Below are 24,579 nucleotides of genomic sequence, written 5' to 3'. Positions count from 1 at the left end.
AGAAACACAAACAGATGAGCTGTCTGTCTTCAGATCTATAGCTTTACTGTTTGCTCAACAGAAGAAAATTAAATTATTACCCCAAGCATAGATTGCACTGAAAACCAATCAAGCAGTAACTAAGTTTCTTGTTTATATTTCATAATAATTCACATGCACGTTGTTTAGTAGCTACAGCTCCACAGATAAGCTGGATCACCAGTGCTGAGTTGCCTTTGATCTTCACCTTCACTTAGTGCCAGGACAAACGGGCAGGTTTTCTGCTGCTGTTCTAAGCCCCAGCCAAGCAAGCAAGTGGATAAAATATTATACCCCTACAGCCAGGAACTGCTGTCCCTTACACAGCTTTAATGGTCATCAGAGCAATAATAGTGATTAACTGGCAACTGTAAGTGAGTAGAAGTGTGGTCCTTTCTCAGTAAAGATGACCTCTGACACAGGACAATTTTTGATAACAATCAGTGTTATCACTATCTCCAGAGATCCTGAAGAATTCAAGCCAATAAGAAGGCATCCATTAAAAAAAAAACCCAGTAGTTCTTATTTAATTCCAGCTAGATAAATTTAAGCCATAAAAGTGGTCTTTCTTTGAAACTCTTCTGCCATGAGCTGTGGGATTAGATTTAACCTGTATACCCATACCCCAAAGCTGAGGTCATGACTATGATCTCCAGCCCTTTAACTAAACAAAAGCAGTGTGTTTACATGTGTTAGCTGTGATTTCACTGCTCTGCTTCTGCTGTCCAAGTGCAGCCAGAGGCTGGGCTGTGCCCAGGCTGCTTGGTGTGCTAGTAACCACAGATGATACAATCAGCCCCCTGGTCCCGGCTGGAGCCGTCCATGCCCTGCTCGGCGAGCTCCTTGAGGAAGATGTCCAGCTGCTCTCCCTGACTCTCAGGGAAGGCAAGCGTGTGCACACAGGTGCTGTTGCTGGGGAAATAGGCAGATTTAGCTCCACTGATGGCCACTTCAGAGGCTGGAAAAGATCAAAGATGGCAATAAACAAACAAATAGGCAGCTGAATTAGCTTAGCTTTGTCCTGGTCTTTAAACATGTGCCAGCATTCCCATTTTCTAGACTGAAGTCTCCAACTTGGAATAACAGTGCCTAGATGATTGCTTGCTTTTAGTAAGCCTTGGAAAACAACTAGCAACTAGGCAGTGTCAACAGGAAAATACTTTCCATTAAGCACAGGAGAGGTAGGATGTCCCATTTGTGTATCTACACACACATTTATTTTTAAATTAAGGCAATAACAACAGAGTCATGGAGCCTGCTTTGGGTCACAGATTGAGGAATGGATACAAAGGGAGCAGTCTTACAGTCCTTGGGCTGCCACAAAGATGGCAGTATTGCTGGCTGGGGCCCAGCTGCTGGGCTTTATTGTTTGTGCATACAGGTGTTGGCCAGTTTTGCTAAGATTCTTCAAGTATTGTTGAAAGATAAACAGTTTTATGTCCTGTTGCTGTCTGTCCAGTGGGTCACACACCCTTATGCAACATGGGGTTTGTGTTAGGGTGGTACCAATTTACCATATTTTTTATAAAACAGGTCCATCTTCCCACAAACATCTGCATAAATGTCATATTTGGTACCCCAAGATGAGACAGCAGTGCCTTCATGAGAGTATTAAAGCTAATGTGTGTTCTTACCCATCAATTTGCCAGCTCAGCACTGGCTCTCCCAATGCCATACATGACAAGGTTGTCACAAAACCAGAAACTTTTCTTTCCTCTTATTTTTTTGAACAAAGGAGAGGGAGCCTCGTGTCCACATGAGCAGATATATCTGAGAAGCACTCACGGTTGCAAACAGCCAGTGCCTTTCCCCCGACAAGCTGTGTGGTCCAGGCAAATCCGGTGGCATTGCCACATGCTTCATACAGCCTGCTGCTTCTGAGGAACTCAAAGTCATAACCCTTGGGAAACAACAGTGGGGAGAAAATAAACAAACCCTGCCTTGGGTCATGGTAACTGCAAGGGGAAGAAACAGTCAGGGCAGGTAAATGCATTTTTTATATATATATATGTAACACTGCAACCTCTCCCAGCCCTGAGGGATATAAAAAAGGTATAGCAAGCAAAATTAGGCTTTACCAAATCAGCACTTGTAAAAGAAGGAATAGATGCAGCAATGCAGGGTAAGGCAGGAATGTTACCTTGTTGCACATGGGTTTGCAGTACTGAGTGCTGTCAATGGTCACACACACCAGCCCCCCGTTCTTTGGGGCCACTGGGCGTGGGCACGGAGGTAGCTGCTTGCAAACTTTTGGGTGGATAAAAAGATAAAAGAAAGAGAGTAAAAAAACAATATATCAGCGTGAAAGTGAGTATAAAAGCCTCCCATTCTCAAGCACATTCATTGGCCTGTCTCCACTAGCTGGCATCATCAAAGCAAGTATTTTTGCTTGTTTAAATGTTTTTCTACCCCCACCTTTTTCTTTTTTTTTTCTTTTTTTGCCACACCCACAGAATTTTCCCCTCACTTGTCACTGTGACAACAGGGTCAGTCAGCCCCAGTTAGACTTCAGAGGCTGCTCACTATGGCATTTGCTTTCACAGCACTGACATTCAGTGCTGCTGTGGCCAAAACTATCCAAATATTTTTTGGAGAAATATGAGTGGCATGCCAGCTCCAAGGCAGCACAGAGGCTCTGGCTGGAGGGCAGACAGGCCCTGCTGGCCCTGTGACTGTGCAGCTGCTCAGCCCCAGTGCCTGGGCTGCAGGGACAGCAGCACCCCCCTGTTTGTGTTGCTCTGCCTCCCCCGTCCCAGCACTCCCTGTTGCTGAGAGGTCTCTTAGATTATGCCCTTCCTCCCCTAAATAAATGCAGTAATAAACTTGGTTCATTCTGTAGAAGAAAAAATTTCCTTCGTGCTTCTGCACCGCCTCTTTGTTCAAAGCCCAGCAAAGAGGAGCGAGCGTTGGTTCAGGAGGGGCCTCACACTGCTCTTGAACAGGGCGCAGCAGATCAAGTGTTTCTTGCAGTGTCCACGCCAGGAAATTGATTGAAGCTTTTTCACCCTTGGCAATCATTTCAGGCAAGCATTTTGAATATTTCTGTGGAGTTAGGGGAGGAAAAAGTCTAAGTTGAAAAGGAAAGACTTTGGAGCCTTAGAATTAACCTGTCTGTGAACACAGGTAAACAAGAGACTCATGTATTTCTAGGTAGCTATCTAGGTAGCTACTTATCTTGCTATACTGCTTATGTTCAAGCCACTTCATGTATCTGGAGCAGGGCAAAACTGGAAAATATATCTACAAGGACATTTTTGGATGAGCAGTAGCAGGACCGAAGCTGTGGTAAGCCAGATGACACTCATGTTTTTCTGCTCTTGCGTGGGGCTCCCCTCCCCAGCATGCACTCTGTACATTGCCAAAGCAACACACGAGCTGTGCTCGTCCAGCCAGCGCAGGCACACACGGCAGGAGCCCAGCAGCACAGGAGGTGGGTGCAGAGCAGACCCTGGGTCAGCCAAACTCTTACCTGCAGACTCCCATTCACATCATCTATGGTTGCACTTTTGCATTCACTTAGACTGGCAAAAGCTCCCATTTCAGTAAAACCTAAAAGACAAGCAGAAGCAGGTACTTAGCTAGGTCATAGTCCCTCCTGACACATGAACAAACCCCAAATACCGCTTGTTCAGAGGAACTGTCCTATCCTGCCTCTCTCCTATCCCACAGTGCTAGTACTAACTTGTGTACCTGAGGGGATCCGGGCCCAAATGAGAATAATCTGTACAAACACTGATCTGTTGGAAATAGCAATGTGAGCACCTGTTTGGGGTTGGGCTCCCAAACATGCCCTTCATTTATTTAAGACAGTCCTAATTAAATAATTGTTAGTCATATACAAGAATATCTTACCTGCAAGAAGAACTGCTAAACTTATAACAAGCAGTGTTTTCCAGGGGAGGCAGGAGCTGAACATTTCTCTCTGCAGGAGACCACGGGTAATTACTTGTTGCTTGTGGTTCCTGAGAGCAAAAGCCCTGGAGTCAGGCACAGAGCCGTGTGCCTGCGTGTCTCTGGTTGTTTATGTGTGCCTCACTCCAGGGCAGCGCTGGGATCAGGATTAGGGGAGGCACACATTGCCCCACTTGCTGGGAAGCCCAAGGAGAGCTTGCCAGAACAGTCTGGGGGAGGGCAAGGGCATGTTATCGTCAGGGCACGGAGGCAGACTGGCTCTGCTGCTGCCAGGACCAGCTACCAGCTATCAGGAAATATTCAAATTAGCTGGTTTTCTGTAAACATGTTTAGTGTATGCACATTCTTGCATGCTCTGGCTCTCTCTCTACCCTGCCATCTCTCTGTGTTTGTTTCTCTCTGTCTCTCTCTCTCTCTCTCACACACACACACACAAAAATATACTTTCATAAAGAAGACATAATAATGCCTTAACTTGTACCTCATGCTCCAAGAGAAAGCTCAGAACATCAAATGATGACTGATTTGAACTGAGGGAGTACGATATGTATCCTGTAGCATCCAGAGTTTAGCTAATTACTTTTTCTTCCTTTTTTTTTTCCTTTTTTTTTTTTTTTTTGATAGGGCTATGAACCTCATGAGCTTAAATCCATTTACGGGAAGAGCTGAATAGGTGGCAAAATTGCCACAAAAGTTTAACCTTTTCTAGCCTACAAATTTACTAGCAGATTAATCCAATTGTCCTAGGGGTGTGCCTGACCCATGTGTGAAATGCAGGGTTGAGAGTCACACCTGATAACTTCTCACACATCTCCACACACTTCGAAACCTCGGGCCAGCCTCACCTGCCGGACAGCCAGGTGGGCACACACACCCCCCTCTTCCCCAGCAAACCTTTAATGGTTGTATTGTCACCACTCCAGCAGAACTTTTCTGTTCCTTTTGTCTGCAGGTGTTTCTTTTTGTTGAGACATGGACTTTCTGCTTCCATGTTACATTATGAAACACATTTATTTATTTATTTAGCATTAATTAATTATTAAATGTATTTTTTATTATTTTCTTTTTATTAATTTTTCATTCACTTGCTTCTGCTGGTTGTAGTGCACTACATTATGAACTGGAGCTCCTGAAGAACTTAAGCTAAAAGGAAGGCACCTGGGGCATTGACAAAGAAATGTCTTCTTGTGCTGTCTCCGGGACATCTTGATAAACAGGTATGTGTAGGACTGTAATGCTTCCACAAAACAGTTCTGTGTCAGCATGAATGGTGATCTCATTATTAGCAAAATGCCTTTGTATACATTACTGACAGGTAAAAGACCATTAGCAGCACAAGTCTTTAATAACAAAGGTCCAGGCTTATGTTTCTAGGCAGATCAATAGGCTCCAAACAGCTCACGTTTCTGAGGCTGACACACATATTCTGTATTCCTTGGAAGATCTGCAATATGCAGCTAGGAAAACAGCCCCTGGGAAATCTTTGCCAACTCATTCTTTAAGATGCAGGTGGTCTTTAAGATATTTTCCTGCCAAAATGTACCCAGGTGGGTACCCAACAAGGCCCAGTGATTAATATGGTGAGTCCTTGGGAGATCAGAAGCTACACATAAACCTGTTTATCTCAACTTGCGCAGAACACAGAGTGCATTAGCATAATAAATAAAAGTGGAGAGACCTCTGGCTTGACTAGATAGAAATTGTGTTTGTGACATTCTTGAAAGGAATGAATGGCAGCTTTTTCTTTAATGTTCATCACAGTCACTTTCTTTCCACCGCCACATCTGTTCAGGAGGCCGTGTATGAAGACATTTATTTAGGAGATAAACACGGGGTGGCAGCACTTCTCCAGCACAGATTTATCGGAATGCCGGCTACAAGCATTAAGTCCCTCTTGGGACCATACACAGGCAACCCTCACATTTTTTGTTTCCTACTGGCAAACAAAACTGACCACAGAAGATAAACGCGGTCTCCCAGTTTAAACAAACCTGTGCCTAACTCACGGGCATTTGCAAAGAGTAGTTTGCCACTGTGGGGGACAATAGAGCACATGGACAATAGAGAACATGGACAATAGAGCACAGGGGCCTGGCAGACACCGGAGCAGCCCCGGGCAGACACCGGGAGCATCCCGGGTACCCGAGTGCCAGCACCCTGCCCTACAGCTGGGCGCACACTCCCCTCCCCTGATCCGGGACCAGCTCTCCAGTGGGGCACTGGTCCAAACGCAACCTCACGCTATGTGTGTTTGCTGAAGTTTTGAGGTTATTTTTTCTCAGCTATTTTATTCCCAACTTACATCCAACATAGAAAGGCATGCAATAAACCTGATGCTTGGGAGCAAACATTAGGAAAAAATACCCTATAACACAAACCTAAGAGTTATAAATAAAAATCTAATACTTTTTCACTGAATTTCCACTAATCACAAGGACTCAAGAGTGATCATATGCATATTAGCAGGGAAATTCATATTACAATTTCAAAATCTAATCAAATTCAATTATGTTGGTAAACTAAATTCCTACAAGAGTAGAAGCAGCTGAGTTGAGATGGACCATTTTACAGCAGGATTAAAAAAAATGAACATAGAAAATGATACACCTTTACATACATGGTAGGAAAAAGCTTTTTATTCTATGATTGTTGCTTCATAGGAGAGCACTTACGTTTCAAACACGCAGGTAATTGAAACACGACAGTAACGGCACATATGCACTGAAGATGATTTAAATGCTACATGTATGTTAACATCTTTTATAAAAGAGGCCAAGATACTGTTAGGTGATATTCAGCCTTCTCCTGCCAAAGCAGCCCCCAGCCGAATGCATTGCTAACTCCAGTAAGGAAATTGGACCCCAGATTTTCCCATTATCTAATTAGAAGCAACAGATCTGCTGATCCTTAGTCAGAGTTGGGAAAGTCATCTTCACCTTTGCCCATCAAAGGTTTGAGGTTCAGCTTTTGGGTTGAGTACCTGAGTCACACTTTGTCTTTATCCAAAGAACCAACAGAGCAGCAGTTAAAAGTAAACTGTATTTTGTTGTCTTATGCTGATTAAAAAACAGACTCTGTCCATTATATCTTAGATAATGAAAGACACTGAGGGTTAAAAAAAATCAATTTCCAGGAAAATAACCTTTTCTTTCTTTCCATTTAAAATCTAAAATTCCTTATGTTGAATATAAAGCTGTCAAATTTGATTTTCAGAAGCATCCTCATCATTAGCAGTCTTCCTTTCTGTTTTTAAAAGGTGACATGTCACTAATGTCAAAACACGAGTTTTTTAGGTACTTCCCATGAGAATTCCTGTCTTCCAAAGTGACCATAACATGCAGTCTTCTGGTAAATGGGCTTTTTTAGATCCAGATCCCTGTGTGCATAATAAAAAGAACGAAAAAATTTTCATAATAAGATACTTTATGATAACTACTATTAAAATCCTGATGTAGATATCCATCCCACCCCCTTAGACAAGCAAGCATGCTCTGGGGATGCAAGCATACCAATGAACACGTTCAATGGAGACAATTATAATGACAACACTACTTAAATGCCTTTAATGTACTTAGGGCTATAGGAAAAGGCCTAATTATTAAGAATTATTAATTGAAATGGAAAAGATTAAATAACTTTAAATTCCTTTGGTAAACCAAAATATACCTTTTTACTGGGGAAAAGTAACTTAAAGCTCTTGGAATGTAGAAGCTGTTTTATTTGAGTCCCATATACTAAAAAGGGCCAAAGTTTCAGTAACAGCTGAAGATTTTGCAAGAAATCATTTCCTGGATGTGACTAGTGGGATATTTTCCTTTCTGTGTGTTTCTTTACCTGACAATGACTCCAGGCCGAAGATCAAAGTTTTTGTGCACAATGTCCAGCAGCTCTTTCTCTGTTTTTTGGGAAGTTCCGTAAGTGAACAGTGAAATAGACAGCGGATGAGCAACCCCAATGGCATAAGAAACCTGTGGGAAAAAAGGCACTTGAGCCAGCCAATAAACACAGCACCTCAGGGCAACAGTGGGGAGCAGAAGAAAGCATTAATTTAGGAATCATCTTGTGAAGACTAAAGCCTCTCCTTCACTTCTTGTATTTGTGCAATGTGTATGTGTAGACAAAAAGAAGAGAAAACTTTGAAAATGCTGAGGCCTCTGGATTACTTTCTCCTCCATTATCCAGTCACCCCATGCTCATTTCAATGACAATGAGTGTCAGAGGGTTGGGGGCTCAACAAATATCTGGAAAAATAGCCAATAAAATAGCCAAAAAGCTAAATGAAAAATTCCATTTTCAAGAAGCCAGCTGGCTATTAGTGACATTACACTGGGCTTGAACCAAGCACATCAAGTCTTCCTTTCTTCAAAAATCCATCACCAAGACCACTTCGACTACAGCGGCTCCTTCGATGGGCATTCAAAGAAAATCTAGAAAGGGAAAATTGTTTTGGGAAAAGCATCATCCTTGGCAAACCATACCTGAACCAGAACACGGCGACAGAGCCCAGCTTTCACCAGAGACTTGGCCACCCAGCGGGCCGCGTAGGCGGCCGACCTGTCCACCTTGGTGTAGTCCTTGCCAGAGAAGGCGCCGCCGCCGTGCGCTCCCCAGCCGCCGTAGGTGTCCACGATGATCTTCCTCCCAGTGACGCCGGCATCGCCCTGAACCAGAGACATAATTGTCCATTACACATCCATTCAGTCCCAAACAGGGCTGGGCATTCCTTCAGAACGCTGCAGCAAGGGGTAAGTTCACCACACAGGCATTGCTGGGGGTAGCTGAAGGAATGAACTTCTCTCAGCAGTGGCTGTAATTGTTCTTTAAAGCCAGATCCTCAAGACAAGTCACTCACAAATTTATTTGGTTAATCAAGCAAACCAGATAGCTACAGCGTGCACTGCCTGTTTTAATTGTAAATATGGAAACTTTGGTTTAGAAATGACCTACTAAGTATCCAAACCATTAGAGGATATAGCTAAAATGCTGTGTGCCATAAAGGAACTGTTGAGAGATTTCACACTGTTTAAAATATGAAAAAAAAAACCCAATCCAGGTTTTTGTACCTTTTAGTCAAAATCACAAATTGTGTGAATATTAAATAGTAGATTCTTTTTTTTATTTACAGTCAAAGGTATGTCAGTGATACCTTATAGATGGTTACATGGACATTGGTGCCCAGCACTTCCAGTGCAGTATCAGAGACTGTCATATAGACTGTACCAAAAACTGCATTTCTAACCCCAAAATATTTATAGTCTAATTTGAACTGTACACAACAGGCATGGAGTACTAGGCAGTCATAGGTAATTGGGAAAGGGTTAGTTCTTTCTAAGAGCAGATACTAATAGATAAATATTCTAAAATATTTAATAAGGAAGTACAGATAATATTCTAGTTGCCTACAGCTATCCTGATTGCTCCTCACAAGTACCTCATATTTTCATTTGCTCTGGGTTAGCTGATCAGCACTGGTCTAATTGTCTGACCCTTGCAAGTTACTAAATCCTTAAGCTTTCTGGTGTGAAAGAAAACATGTTCAAATTTTAAATTCCGCTGCCACCTGTGCAGGCAGATTTGAAATTCTTTGCCTCAGAACATCATGTCACTAAAATCCAACTGCTGCAATGTTTGCATGGCAAACACAGTTGGGGAGTCAAAGTTTTTCTTAGAAAGACTGTGCATATACACAGAAGTAAACCTTTGGCACTGTTTGTTCCATTCTGCTAAGAAAGCACTGAAATGTAGATCTGGATTTTTAGATAGCTGAGCATGTATTAAAGGATCTTATCCTTGAGTTTTTCTGCTTGTCTTAAACCTTCATTTTTGGTGGTGCAGACAGTTGGAATGAGAACACCTTGTGTTCCACTCTGACTTGGCTGCAGAACTGAGAGGAACAACAAATGGACATGTGAAAGGCAAAAAAATCTTGTTTCAAAGGGGCTGAACAAGTACAAATGCACTTGTAAAGCATGTGGAAGGCATCACTGTGATGAGCTGTAATGTCTGTCTTCATCACACCAGCAGGTATTGCTGGTAGGAAAATGATGACAGCAGCAAACCTACTCATTTTGCCATAGCCAGAATTCAAGGTCCCACCACACCCAAAAACATAAGATGAAAACCCCAAGTAAAATACATGTATCTTCCTTAGATGAATTGTACTGGAGGTAAGACAGCTTCCTGCAGCTAGCGTTGTTAAAAATAAAACTGAGTAACACTCTTCTGAAAAATAAGCAGAAAGCTAAAGCTGTCAAAGTCAAGAGGAGAAATAGCTATTTTCTGGTTGCCACAATGCCATTATAAATTGCACAAGTGATGATAGCAGTTGTAAGGTCATGGACACATAGGCAGATTGACCCATACTGAGCAAACTTAGCCTGGGTTTAAAAAGCTGTAAACGAACACTGTGACTTGCCTCGGTTTGTATGTGCAAACATATGCAACAGAGCTCCAGCACAAGAGTAGCAGGGGTATTCTTGGCTGGCTTATCACTTGTAACTATAGTGCATTTTTAAATGGATGTACAGTTCAGTACACATCTGAAAGATTTACACTTTTAATGGGTGCAGTTTGCTGCACACATAAAAATTTTCGCCTTCTTTTTGTTTGCTGCCTTGGTGCATTCACTCTAAGTTACAGCTCAAGTTTGGCTCTCTTTTATGCACGGTCTAGGATGTCAATGATACACAAAATTACAGTGATAAAACCCACTCAACTGCAGAAAAATACATCTCTTGTAGAATCAATAATTATAATAAATCTCAATGTCTTCCTACCTGTTACATGGCACTAATGTAAAAAAAGACAGAGTGCCTTAGAAGTAATTCTAGAAAATTCCAGTAAGTGAATGAATTGAAAAACAAAGAGGAAACACCCTCTGCTTGGATTTCTTGTAAAAATGAACCTAATTTCAGGAAGGAGCTTTGAAATTTTGTTGTGGTAGTTCTGAAGCCATCTGAAGATTTAAACATTCATAACGCTAAATTTGTTTTCAAAAACTAAATCTCAGAACTGCTGATCCTACAGAGTGGAAGTTCTGCCTGACCTCTGTGAGTGCAAGATCAAATGATAAAGCCTGTCTCCTGCATTGCCTAAAAGTAAAAGAAGCATTTATTTTCTCACCATAAGAAGCCTGTTGGGGATGATTTTCAGGAGGGATGAGCACCTTTGGCTCTTACTGGTGTCAGGCCAAACAGTGAGAGTATTCAGATATGAAAACCAGGGTCACTCTAAAGAAGTAAATCTTCTCTCTTGTCCATCTCTCTGCAAGAAGTGCTTCCTGTGAGAAAGGACTGCTGGTGTCACTCAGTGCTGGTCCCCAGAGGGTTTGAGGAAACCCAGAATTGGGCTCTACACTCTACATGCAATGGAAGATTGGATTGCCTGCCTGGTGACAACACATGTACAGCATCACCAGGCCCTCAAAGGTTACTCTGGCATGGGAAATGTGAAACCCTGGCCCCTTCTCCCACATCCAGCTGCAGGAAAAATCTTCCACTGGGCAGCTTGCTCCTTACCCTGGGACAGAGATGCAAAAATCCAAGCATTGAAGCCACACATACAGTGAAAGGCAAGCTCGTAAGACCACCAAAATAATACAAACCTGAGGCCCTCCAATAACAAAACGTCCGCTAGGCTGAAGGTGATAAACGGTTTTGTCATCCAGGTATTTTGCGGGGACAACGACTTGGATCACGCGTTCCTTCAGGGTCCTGCGCATGCTCTCCAGAGAAATGGTCTCATCGTGCTGCACAGAGATCACAATGGTGTGAACACGCACCGGGATCACTGCTCCGTTCTTCTGGATGTACTGAACCGTCACCTGAGGGACACGGCGACAGCGGGGAGAAACAGCAAAGCTGCTGTCAGTGTGATGGAGGAATTTGTCAAACGTCACGTGGGCTATTCTGAAAGCAGCACTGGAGCAAAATGGCAGTGCTGACATTAGAGTGATCCCTGCCAACAGCAATGCCAGGGTATGAGAAATGAAGCTTACTTAATTCCCCACTGCATTTCTGCTATCCTAAAGAAAAAAACAACAAACAAAAAAGCCCAACAACAACAACAACAAAAAAAGCTAAAAAAACCCAGGAAAACCCTAACTCAATGAAGACAGCTTGATTCTCTATGAAATCATCCAAAATGTGTCTTTCATGTAGGATTTCCTTCAAAAATCTCAAGCCTCAGAAATTTATGTTCTTAGTGCATCTTGAAAATGTCAGCCTGAACCCCTAAATACAAATAAACTCTTTGGACGTCACTTTTCCATCAAGCACAAACCACTTTAGTTCGGAAGGGTTAAATGTCCCTCCACTGGCAGGTGGTGGAGTGCTCTGAGACAAGTTAACCATTTTCCAGCAGTCCAGGAGACAACGTCACAAGCAGTGGAAAAGCTTTATCTGCTACTTGCAGGTTATCCTGATAGGCTGAAACACATGAACTGCTGTCTTCAAAAACAGTCAGTATTTCTGGAAGGAAAAGGTGTTGCTTTCCAGCTTTCTGGACAATGCCTTGCAGTGTTTACCTGTGTCTTAGAGTCAGGCCTCAGCCAAGGGAGTTCTCCACTGCGCCTCAGCTCGGCTAACCTGGCGTTCAGTTTGTGAGCAAGAATAATTGTTAGAGGCATACATTCTTCTGTCTCATCTGTTGCATAGCCAAACATCAAACCCTACAGGAGGAGAGAACATACTTTAATCACTGTTAAAGGCACCACAACCAAAGGCAATGAGATTTCATCTGAAGAAAAGAGTCAGCAGTATCCACAGGTTTGCTTTCTACTGTTTTACATCACAGTGCAAGAAGCAAAAACTCGCATCAGGCTCCAACATGTTACAGTGTAATGAGAAGCAGACTATGCTCCCAGAATTTTTTCACTAGCCTGAAGGCTGACATGTTGAGCTAGAAACCTGGACAAAAAAATGAAGACATTTCTGAGAAAAAACCAAATAGGTTCCTTCACAGAAAAAAAAAAAAATCAAAAAGTCTGCTGGAGAAAACATTTCAGGTCTATTCTGTCATGGGAAAGATGTTTTCAGTAGCCTGGAAATGTTCCAGAGGCTTTTATGTATGAATACAGACACACTTATTGCAGCTCACATCTGAAATTTCAGTGGCATGGGGTGTGAGTACTCCATGAAGGACAAACCCTTCAACAGTTTAAGGCACCTGCCTCAGATTTTTCAATGCCACATGCTTAGAGGCACAGCTTCTACTGTTATATATTATATTTATATTTATACTCTTAGATATTACTTTTATAATTCATTCATATTCCCTGTAATCATGTATCAGATTATCATTGGCTAAATAGAGCAGCATTTTCTTTCTCCTCAACCATCATATGTTGAGGAGAAAAAAAAAAAAGGAAAAAAAGGAAAATGAAGCAGGAAGGTACTTGAATCAAATGGAAATTGAGGCCATCAAAGTGTCAAAGGAAGTCAAATCTCTTTTCATCTTATGTAGTATTATGCCCCCATGACAGCAGAAAAGCATTTTAATTTAGTCCTCAAGGGATTTTTTCAACAATATTTGCTTGGCTCCTGGACTCTGATACCTGCACTTACCGTTCCCAACAGCACTGGTATGAACTAGATATTACTTTTAATGATAACTAGTGAATGTTAAATTCACTCATATGGCATCAATCACATTATGCAGTTTTTATGTTAGTATCTCTCTCTTGGGAACACACCACAAATGTCTACATGTGTTCTTTAGCTCAGAGAAACACAGTTTGGACAGCCTTAATTACATGGAACTCCTACTACAAGAGCTGCCTCTGGGAATAAGTGAGAAATAAAAGTACTCTGGTATTTACTGTACTAATGCTGACAGCAGATGAAACATCACCCAATTTTCTGCTGCACAAAATCTCAACAGCTCTTTGAATGTGAAAAGATTCTTTGTTTATTCCATGTTACATGGCAGGTCTGGCTGCAAGATGAATGGTCTGATGAACCTAAAGCTACACAACAAAAACATGAAATACATAAGCAAAAAACCTTTGCTGAGTTTTAAAGGGAACCTCCTCAGCTACTACAAACTGCCAGAGCTCTCCTGATTTGCCTGGAGTTCTAAAACAACACCAGACAAAAATCTGCCCTCAAGGAACCTACAATGGCTTTAGTAAAATTATGGGGTTTATTCTGGGGTAAAGAGAAGTGTGGAAATACTTTGGCATGGGTTTTGACATAAAAAATAGGTCATTAAGATGGAGTAATCTTTTTCCATTAAAACAGCTTTGGTGTTTTAGATGTGCTGCTATGTCTACCTGATCTCCAGCACCAACATCCTCTTCATTCCTGTGTAGATGAACACCTTGGGCAATGTCAGGTGACTGCTGTTCCAGTGCCACTAAAACGTTGCAAGTCTTGTAGTCAAAGCCTATTTAGAAAAAAGAATAGCAGTGAATTAGCTTTTTCTGTCACAATTCACATGGAACTAGAGGACAAAATTTTATTCTGAAGGATACCACATTCAGAACTCAAAACCAAACTGTTATTTTTTAGCAAAATTTTTGTCAATACCACACTTGAAACCTGTTTTAGGATAGGGTGGGATATATAGGGTTGCCTTTCTTGCTTGTTACTGGCTATTCTTTCTCCCTGTGCCAAGCCAGTTCAGATTATGAATCTGTAGAAGTAGTCAAAAAGGTAAATAATGAGCTTCTCCCAAATGAATACAAATAAAACCCTCTACATGAATTCCCAGAAACTGAGTTTTTCAGCAACTGAAGACTCTGCTCTCCACCACATTATTTATGAAGCAGTGTCCATACCTAAATCTCTCATGGGACTTTGCATGAACCACAAACAGAAAACCACCAGATTCAGGTTTCACAACAAATCTGGAAATGGGAATGTACATGACTTTCCAAGACTAAAAGTTTTAAAAAAGAAATTGAAAGACTTACAGAAGATTGTGGCAAAATTTCCCACCTGTTCCTAGGTATATAAATAGTAACTTGCTTCTCTCCAAATCCAACCTTTCCTAGAACTGTAGCTACTGACAGCTGCTGACCAAACTCATGTTCAGCCAGTACAACATATATACACGTCCATATGATCATGATCCACTTGAATGCTCTTCAACCTCTTTTCAGTAGACTATGTAGAGAAGAAAATTGTATTTCTGTACATAAAGGGCTTTATTTTTACTTCTAGAAATTGTTTTTTACTGGGTTACTGAATCTCCCCTCATCATTGACGGCAATTTAGATAATAAGGAGATTTATGACCTCATAGATTTGCTTGTGTTTTCTGAAATCACTGCTGTTGTGTGATGGTGGAGGCAACCTGCAGCTGAGCTGCTGTAATATTCTCCTACCACAACCTCCTGCAAATTCAATTGCAATCAAAGGACTGCAGTAAACAACTTGTTAACTGAAAACTCTTTAAAGATACCCTTCACTGTAACAGAATGCTTGGAATATTTCTACAATATAAACAGATACATGCAAATCAGAAAGTGAAATGTGTCTGGTGCGGAGAGCATTTTGTCTTTTTTATCATTTGCATACCTCACAACTTGGGTCTGGACCACACACTGCTCAGTGTAAAAGGAGATATTCAGAGCTAACAAAGCAGTGACAGCTTTACACCTGGGAATTCTAAATGCTACTGCAATACAAAAATACAAGGGTACAATGAAATGGACCAGATTTCTTCTCTCTCTTTTGCACCAAGATGCAACAATCAGCTTGCCAGATGAAAACCAGGAGTCAAGTTCTTGCAAGTTTGGAGGAGTGGTAGTTCAAGTTGCAGTTAACTAGTGTGGCCAAATACCACAGTTCAAAGTATAGTCTGCCTACTCCCAATTCAGTTTTAACTAATAAAAGGTTTTTACTTACTGGGATAAAGCCAGAAAGTGTAGCTTTCACATAGCATATTCAGTTTGTATCAGGCTTGCTAAAGCCCCTGTATAGATGTGGTGACAGACCTGTTTTGCAGCTGCCTATTGCTTACTTTTCCACAATTTCATGAGTTTTTCCACCAACCTTTAGCTGAATCGTCATAGCCAATATGTCTGATTGCATCTCGGACAACTCGCTGATAATCCACAATAGCACGAGAGGTGATCTCTCCACAGAGCAACACCATTCCTGTCTTACATACTGTCTCTGAAAAGAGAGATGAAAACAGGATTACAATAGCAGAATAAGCCAGCCACTAAGACAAAGAACTGTGTTTGTGATGATGCTGATTTTGAGAGACCTATCGGATGTATACCATGTAAATCCTTTCTATCCATATTTTTAGCATTATAACTCCATCTATAAAAAAATATTTTCATATTCACCATCTGTCTGAAAGCAAGGAAAAAACTAATATGTCCAACTTACAAATAGGAAACTCAAAACACTGAGCATGATTCAGTGATATGAAGACCTATTTCTTCAATTCAGTCTACACACAAAATCAATGGCTCTACTCTTCTACAGCCTGCTTGGGTTTTAGTCTTCTGCTTCTTCTCATCTCTCCTCTTGAAAACTGAAATTCTTACATCTTTTTGGAGAGTGAAATGAGCTAGGTCTTTGCAAACATCCTAGAAAAGAATGTGACTGTGTGACAACTTAAAGCAAAACAGCAAACAACTTACCACAAGCAACCTTGGCATTCGGGTCCTGTTTGAGATGGGCGTCTAGTACAGCATCACTGATTTGATCACAGATTTTATCTGCAAGACATCAAAGCTGTGATTCAAAACCACACCACTCAATACAAAACATGGACTGTTTGCATCACTTTCAGCAGGTATTTCAGAAAGGAATTCTTTTATTGTGTATTACTGGCATATTTAAGGTAGCTAAATAGAAAGATTATATTAATCATCCTTCCAGCAAACTCAGTAGGCACAATGGGGAATTTACCTACCAGTGTAAACTAACTAACCAGAACTTCATCTGTAGTTTTCTCCCCTTAGATGTGAAACAAGTGTGCAATGGACAGAATAACCTGAGAGGTTAAGAAGTTTTTCTTGCAGCTTTCTCCTTCTGTAGCACCACCTTCTCTGCAAACCCGTGGTGTTCTAATGGAACGGCGATGTTCCACCACCAACTTCCATTGCCCCAACAGAAAGTTACAACAGAAAGTACCTGACCAACACTCGTGGTAAAGCCTGAGAAAATGTTTAGATTAATAGAGACAATGCACAGCTCAGTGGAGGAGTGGTTTTGGGGTTGCTTTTTGTCACTGCTTCCTACCATCTGGCAATGTCACCTCCTAATAATCCCAGCAACCCACCTAAGGCAGCACAGGGAATACACGCACAGAAGCAAAGAAGGGGTTACCAGCTGAAGTTTGCCTGAGGTAAACCTTTAGTTACATGCCAAATACAAAGGCTTCAGCTCAAGTTTGTCATAAAAATATATTATCTTTTTCTTTCTTTTCTAATCTTTAAAAAACACATTGAATCTTAATCAAATAATCTAGCTAATCTAATGTACACAAAAGGGCAGCACCCATAGCAATGTCTTCTGCATGAAAATGGTTAATTTTCTTATATAATTTAATTTTATTGTTCTTAAAAAAAAAGGTCAAGTATTGCTTTTAGATTTTGACATAACAAGCTATGTGGCAAAATTAATTAATCTCCTGCCTTGCTGTGTGCAACGCGATCTGTTGGAAAGCAATGTTTTGTAAGAGTCTGTCATTAGAAGCTTTTAAAACACTTAAGCTCAAGTCAAAATAAATTCTCACTTATTTTCATGGAGAAGGTGTACATTTAGCTAAGAGGGACAAATCAAGGACTGGAGAACTAATGTGATTCTGATGATCTTATCTCCCATATTCACTCCCCTCTCACCACTTCAACACAAAAAGAATGAACACAAAAGACAATTAGCAAATGCAGGCTGCGTTGGAATTTTCAGCCTTGCAAGAACTGTACATGGATTACTAAATTTGGGACAATTATTACCAAACAGGAATCAGACACTGTTCTTGCAATTCAATTAGACATCCAACTGGACCTTGTTTAGCAAACCTGAGTACAAAGGTGGCAGGAGTGATTAAAAAGTATCTTTGCTTGCTCTCTTCAGAGTTTTCATTTTTATAAGGAAATATATCCACATTTTCAAGCATAAAAGCAAGAAATATTGACAACAACATACAATTTTTTGTTAGCTGGGTGAGACAACAGAGCAACTGGGGTTAGAATGGCTTCCTTAGTACAGGACCAATACCCAGCAGCAAACTCTAGTGACTGGGACTGCTTAGGAGTCTTTTTTCAGCTCCCAGAGTTTTGATCAACAACCTTCATTGCTGTCCTTGCTCCACATGAAGCATGTCTCATCTGCACCAGATGCCACTGTCCCACATGTCTAAGTTCCCTATATGGCACACTTAGGGGTATCATTCGCATTCTTGCCAAAACACTCAAGAAGGGTGCTAAGAAGCTGTGGGAAGGTTTAGGACAGAATGAGAGGAATGCCCTAAATCAGAAAAGTCTATCTTACAGGATGAAATCAATCAAACTCAATCTAGTTCTGAAAGGCTGAAAGAAAGGCAGACTACCAGAGGAAACCCCTACATGCATTGACATCCTGGTCCCTAAGAACCTAAAAATACTGTGCTCAGAGAAAAGGTGTTTGTTTTTTGGTTTTTATTCTGGTGGGAAATAATGTAACTACAGTTGATAAATGAAAGTTAAAAAGACACAGATAAAGATTGAAAAAGGAAAATATGAAAAGAGTGAGAGCCATGGAAACCCTTCATCTAGAGGCATGCAGAATTCTTTCAAATGCTTACATGAGAATTTGATATCTTTTTAAAAGGTATGAATGAAATCCAACTGCCATTTACTCGCTTGTTTGAAGAACTCTTGCATGAAATATTATTACCTATGTATGAAGGTCAGATCACGTTATATTTTGGAGATCCCTTCTGATCTTTAACATCTATGTGAGACCCTAATAAATTAAAATAATAGATTAATATAATTAAATCTACCATACTTGGAGCATACCTTTACATTCAAATAGTCTGAGGCAAATCAGTTTGATAATACACGTGATATCTGATTGTTGATGCAAAAACCAGCAGTTCTAGTGCAGCTAGATCCAAATCCAGATACAGATATGTCTATCAAGACAGGAAAGAGAAATCCAGCTGGGTGATTGGCTGATTAATGCATTAAATTAAAGGCATGTCTATTAGTAAAGGTCTCTGGTGTTAAATAAAACCGGGCATTCTATTTTTAGCAATGCTTTGCAGGCTTTGTGCACCCTTCATTATGTTATTTAAATTTCTCATCTCAGCTGGCCCATTTCTCTTATTATCTGCTAAGTGTGAGAGGTTAAGTTTGTCCATTTTATTTTTATTTTTTATTTTCTCTTCTTTTTTAGAAACAGGGAAAGCATAATGAACACCTCTGGTGGGACACTATAATCTTAAAAAACCATTTAATAGGTCAGAATTCAGTTCATGCATACCTTCATGTCATTAATTACTATCCAATAGAATGAATACTGCAAAAGAGATATCTAAAATGACTGAGCAGGAAAGTACTGGATAGCCATGACTCTTTTCTGAAATCAAATCATCCCACAGGCCCAGCTTTATGACAGAGATGCCAACTGGCCATGAAACAGCTCTTGTTAACCAGAAAATGAGTCTAGGGAGGCTGATGATAAACCCTACTCAAAATCCCAGTTGTAATTCTAGGAAGTAAAGGAAGTGTTCAACAACAAAGGTTATGTGTGATAATTAGAAGGAACTTCACAGTTTTCCAGATAGTTAGACATAAGTTTCTAACATGAATCTAGAGTATGTAAAAGCCTAACAAAAGTCCTGAGAACCTTCACAGGAATTCAATTCCACAGACTCACCACACAGAGAAAAAAACTTTGAACAGCACTAAAAACTGAAAAAAAATTATTCAAAAAAGCCCCACAAAACACAACAAAGAGTTACAGCTACACTTCTGCCTTTGATAGTTTAATAGTAAATAAAATAAACATTGAACACGTGAAATGGCAAGGTTGGTTTTCTTCAAAACCTGGGATCATCAACATTAAATTCAGTGTTTTTAATCATATGTTATTTTTATCAACAGAAAAAAATTAAACTAGAATGTAAATTTTTATATTCAAAATATGACAAACTGAGCAATTCTCAGTTTTCTGGTAAAAAACAAAATTAAACAGGGAAGAAATGCAGATACTTATCATAAGCATTTCATGGAAAAATCAGCTTTCCAACAAAAGATTTTCACTAGAAAGACTTCAAATACCTGTATTGTGCTGTACATTTTTCCTATTTTAAGGAACCCTTGAGGAGTGCTTGTTGATAACTGCAGTAGTACTGCAATATTAGCAGTGTTCAAATGCATTGTACATCTGTTTTCCTTGTTCACTGCACAGTTTACTGAAGCATCATGTGTATCATTAAGTATATATAATCTTAGATATAAGACATGCTGGACAGATCTGCATTTTCTGGGGGGATTTTTCTTCATTTTTTTTTTTTTCTGTGAATATCTGCAAGATAAACATATGCTTTTAATATGGTTGAAAAGATGAGGGTGCTTTTAGAAGATGTTTGGTCTTATATTTTTAAAGAGATTTCTTGATACTTTCTGGAAAACTGAATGGCAGTCAGTTTGCAGCCAATTCCACCTGAAGCCACATCAGATAGGGGAAGAAATTACTCTTTGGTGGTTTGACATCTGTACAACATTGTGTCTCACAGAAACACACAATGTTTTTCAAAGCACCAAGAAAGCTGTGCAGCATGACAGACACTACTGGACTAAGGGAAATGGAGCAGTGACAAAATACAGCTACCAAAAAAAAAAAAAATGTATTTTTCATGCTTCTGTCTGTGTGCTTTTATTATTATATGGAAAGGAAGAAGTCATGTGTAAGTCTTCAGAGAGTCTGGAATTTATACCACTAAATGACTAAATGATTTAAGATCTGAAAGGAATTCCCAAATGTTATACCCAGGGGATTTTGAAGAATCTGGAGTGAGAAGATGGCATAAACAGTCTTCTATAATGTCTTTGGGGAGCACAGGTGATACCTGTAGGTTAATTATTGACAGCTACTTCTTGCTTCTATGGAATCTGGACTTCTCAGTGACAGCCAGCTCTGGGCATTGTACAGACACAAGGCAGTTCTCTGTACACTCAAATAAATAAGCACGTAATTTCTCCTGCTTTGTGCATTAAGAAGGTCTCCATTAAATATAATCAGACATTAAATATAATCAGAACAATTCAAATTTCCACCAGACAAAGATCTGGTTCAGGACCTTTACTTCACATAATACCCTCTAGCAAAATTCACATACGGAAGAGAAATAATCAAGAACACACAAATTAGCCATTTTGTATAAACAGAGGAAACCAAAACTCACAATAAAATTCTATTGCTACAGATAACATCAGAAGCCCAACTACAGCCTCAGGCACTGGGCCTCATTTTAAGAAATAGCCAAGATTTTCCTGGGTGATAAAATCCTAATGGCATGTCTACACCTCTTGTGCAAAACCACAGAGGGGAAAAGCGGGGCTTGGCCAGGATGTAGGGGTGATCAATTTACTGTCAGGAGCCAGAGCTATCAGTGAGATGATTGAGATCCATTGCTGATGCTCAGGAAAAAAGAATTTACAGGACAACCCAGAGTTACTTACTGCCAGCCTGTCCTCCTTTGATCTGGAAAATCTCTATCTTCCCTTTGTCATAGGCATCAGGGTTTTCAGTACCCTGTGTGAAGGTCTAGTCTGTTTAAGAAAGTATAATCATCACAGCCTTTAAAACACCACAGGTAAATCTCAGCTTTCCTCTGACTCTAAAATAAACCTCCCAGGTTGGTACTTTGTATCTCATAGTAGCCAGAGACCCAGCAAGATATCCACGTGGTAACTGTGTTTCTCAAGGGCCTGCCTAGTATTTCAGCACCGGAGGAGAGTAACATCCATGGGGCTTAAAAGAAGGCTACTGAGGGCCAATAGAGGGTTTGGAAATAAAGGAGGGAATGTGAAAAAGAACTAAAAAATTGGCCAAATTCTAAAACAAGAAACAAGATAAAGAGAGGACTGGTAAAGGAAGGAAAACCAAGGGACAAAGCTAAATCTGGGGACTCAGTTGAACTCTCTGCTCTGAGACTTCCCTGTTATTGCCCCAAGATGATGAAAAAATAATGATTAGAGTAGCATAAATTGTGACCAGTTGTCTTGGGAAATAACATCATCCATGTAAAATTACCACACTGTATTATGTTATTTTTCCCATGAAACTACATAGCACTACAGGCACTGGATGTAATTATATATAAATTTGACATGGGACATACGTTCCAAGGACAAAACGTGGCTGTCATTTTCTGACTGTGTTACATCAGAAAGAACCCAAACTGGTTTAACCTGATGTAGTTGCCTTCACATTGATGGAGATGTACTCAATTGCATCAGCCATGGACTTGATCTGTAGTAATAAGTTCATATAGAAGAGTATAAATTATAAAGTTCTCATTGCTGACCATTTTATCCTCCGCTGTAAAACCATGCCACCCATTTATGATTTACCCACATAACATGAATACAGACCTGAAAAGCCTTATTACAGCAGAAAGTACAGGCCACCAAATAGGCTCCTAAAACAAATACACTTTTCAGGACATCAAATAGCCCATTGTCCCCCGGCCTCACTTGAGGGAACAGTTGCTGTTGACATAAGGTGTATGTTTATGGTGGATGAATATTTGTTTTCAATAAAATTGAACTAATCTCTGCTGACCATACATAAAGTTTAGCAAATAACTGTCCACTCTTTGCTTAAGCAATTCCATATATTGCATCAGATGATGGAAAGGGGTGGGAGGCGGGGGGAAAATTGGTGACTTTGCCACGTACAGCTGCCGGGACCACTAAAAAAAGGCTCTATGATAGGCTACTTGGGGATATTCCTGTCATGGGTGACAGTCTTAGAGCACTCATGTGTGCTGGACAGTTTCACAGAGCCCATAATGATATGGAACCTGAGAAGCAAGCAATGCATTCTTATCCATATGTGAAACTTGAGCCTGTCAGAGATACACTAGTGTCTCCACAGGAATACTGAAAGAAATTTAGATGAAAAGGAAGAAGCAGCAACCAGAAACCTCATTGCCTTCCTCAGCTGAACACACACCCTGCAAAAGCACATAAGCTCCTGTTGGAAGCACTCTAGTTATAGCAGTTCTACAGTCTGTATGGACAAAGTCCTGTAGAAATAAAGTAGGAAAACACCCTGTTACACTTAACTTCTCCAGTGAGATTAACACCAGGTGAATTCCTCTTTAGGCTTTTAAAACACCTCAAATGAAAATATTGTACTTTTTGGACTTTTACCAGAGCTGGCTTCTTACCTGGATGTCCTTCTCCCACGGACTCCGATGTGAACATGAAAGCCCCTTCATCATCAAGCGTGTAATCACATAAACCATCCACTGGCCCATTCATGGCTGTGATGCTTTTCCTGGTGGATTATTATAAATGGTGGTTGAAGAACTCTACCTTTAGTGCCTTCTGTTTAAAAAGGCTCTTTATCAGCAGGTCTATGGCTGTCTTCACTTACTACCTCTAGGGCTAACTCGAATTTCAGTGTGTGAGAGCAGCATGTGCTTGCATCCGTGCCTGCATGCAAGGAGTATGCATGTGCCTGAAGTCTGTATCCCTACCTAGCCTGATCTGTCAGTCCCTGAGCTGCTCCTATATATGGAAAAGTGTAAGTGCCCAGATAATCATGTGAGGAAAATGGAAGAGCCCATTTCTGGGCAGGGGAGTTAGTTAACTTTAGGATACTTCACTAATTAACTCAGTTCTTGGAAACACTCTGGAGCCAACCTGTGCAAGACTGGTTATCTTAGCAGCTCCGCCGAGCATGAAGTAACGCAGGAGTGCTAGTGACAGTTCAGATCAGCTGCTTTTCTCTTTGGCTCTCCCCTGATTCTGGGATCTATGGTGTACTTCCAACTCTGTGTTGTGGTTTTGCAGGGATAGATACAAAATGTGTAAACACACGTCTTTCATAAGGAAAGACTAGAAGAAATTTGCTCTGCATCATATAACCATATTTTCCTTTTACTTTTTCATTTCTAGAAAACTAGAATTCCCTTGCGAATTGTTTTTTTTTCATTTTCATTCATTTTCTCAGGTTTGAGAGACAAAACATCTGATAAGATCTAGCACCACGGCTGCTTCACAGTCTGCTACACAGAGCTCACCCTTCAGCTTTTGCCTTTCTTTTCCCCTATCCTTTCTTCTATTAATTCAGGTCCATTTTAATTCTATATTTGTATCATATTCCTATATTATATTCCATAACCCTTAGAAATACAGCAACTGCCACATCTCAGAACTCAGTGATCGGTTCTGATGCAGAGAATTTCTTCTAGTCAGATCACTCATGTCTGGAATATGCTGATGGTATGTCAGGAATGAAGGAAGAGGGCATTTAATGGGTATTTGTGTCTTTAAGTGAGTATATAAAAAACAAATAAACATACCTGTGGGACAGATCCACAAAATGCCCACCACTTCTGCACCATTATCAATAGTTGTAATTTTCCTTATTTACTTTACAAAAACCATTATAGTATCAATTCCTAACCAAAGCACCAGTCTACAAAAAAAGGGAATTCTTTATCACTCTTCAGTTTAAAAACT

General features: G+C 40.4%; 2 protein-coding genes across 2 annotated transcripts; both read right to left on the bottom strand.

Moving 5' to 3' along the window:
• Positions 1-22: 22 nt before the first annotated feature.
• LOC106628082 (uncharacterized) lies at positions 23-4,177 on the bottom strand. The gene is made up of 6 exons (XM_014250511.2): positions 3,871-4,177; positions 3,488-3,567; positions 2,946-3,060; positions 2,159-2,265; positions 1,804-1,918; positions 23-976 (listed from the first exon to the last, which is right to left on the bottom strand). Exons 1-6 carry the CDS (start codon positions 3,932-3,934, stop codon positions 789-791), a joined length of 669 nt encoding a protein of 222 aa, XP_014105986.1. The 5' UTR covers positions 3,935-4,177; the 3' UTR covers positions 23-788.
• Positions 4,178-6,544: 2,367 nt separating this feature from the next.
• Positions 6,545-23,625, bottom strand: MAT1A (methionine adenosyltransferase 1A). Its single transcript, XM_005520474.3, has 9 exons — positions 23,280-23,625; positions 16,528-16,605; positions 15,926-16,048; positions 14,201-14,313; positions 12,455-12,598; positions 11,534-11,752; positions 8,409-8,591; positions 7,765-7,898; positions 6,545-7,306 (listed from the first exon to the last, which is right to left on the bottom strand). Exons 1-9 carry the CDS (start codon positions 23,371-23,373, stop codon positions 7,204-7,206), a joined length of 1,191 nt encoding a protein of 396 aa, XP_005520531.1. The 5' UTR covers positions 23,374-23,625; the 3' UTR covers positions 6,545-7,203.
• Between the last annotated feature and the right edge of the window lie 954 nt (positions 23,626-24,579).

Source organism: Pseudopodoces humilis, chromosome 9, assembly GCF_049639895.1.
Source record: "Pseudopodoces humilis isolate 2021_Gansu_Grassland_sample_001 chromosome 9, ASM4963989v1, whole genome shotgun sequence".
NCBI classification, from domain to species: domain Eukaryota; kingdom Metazoa; phylum Chordata; class Aves; order Passeriformes; family Paridae; genus Pseudopodoces; species Pseudopodoces humilis.
This window is presented reverse-complemented; position numbering and strand designations above follow the sequence as displayed.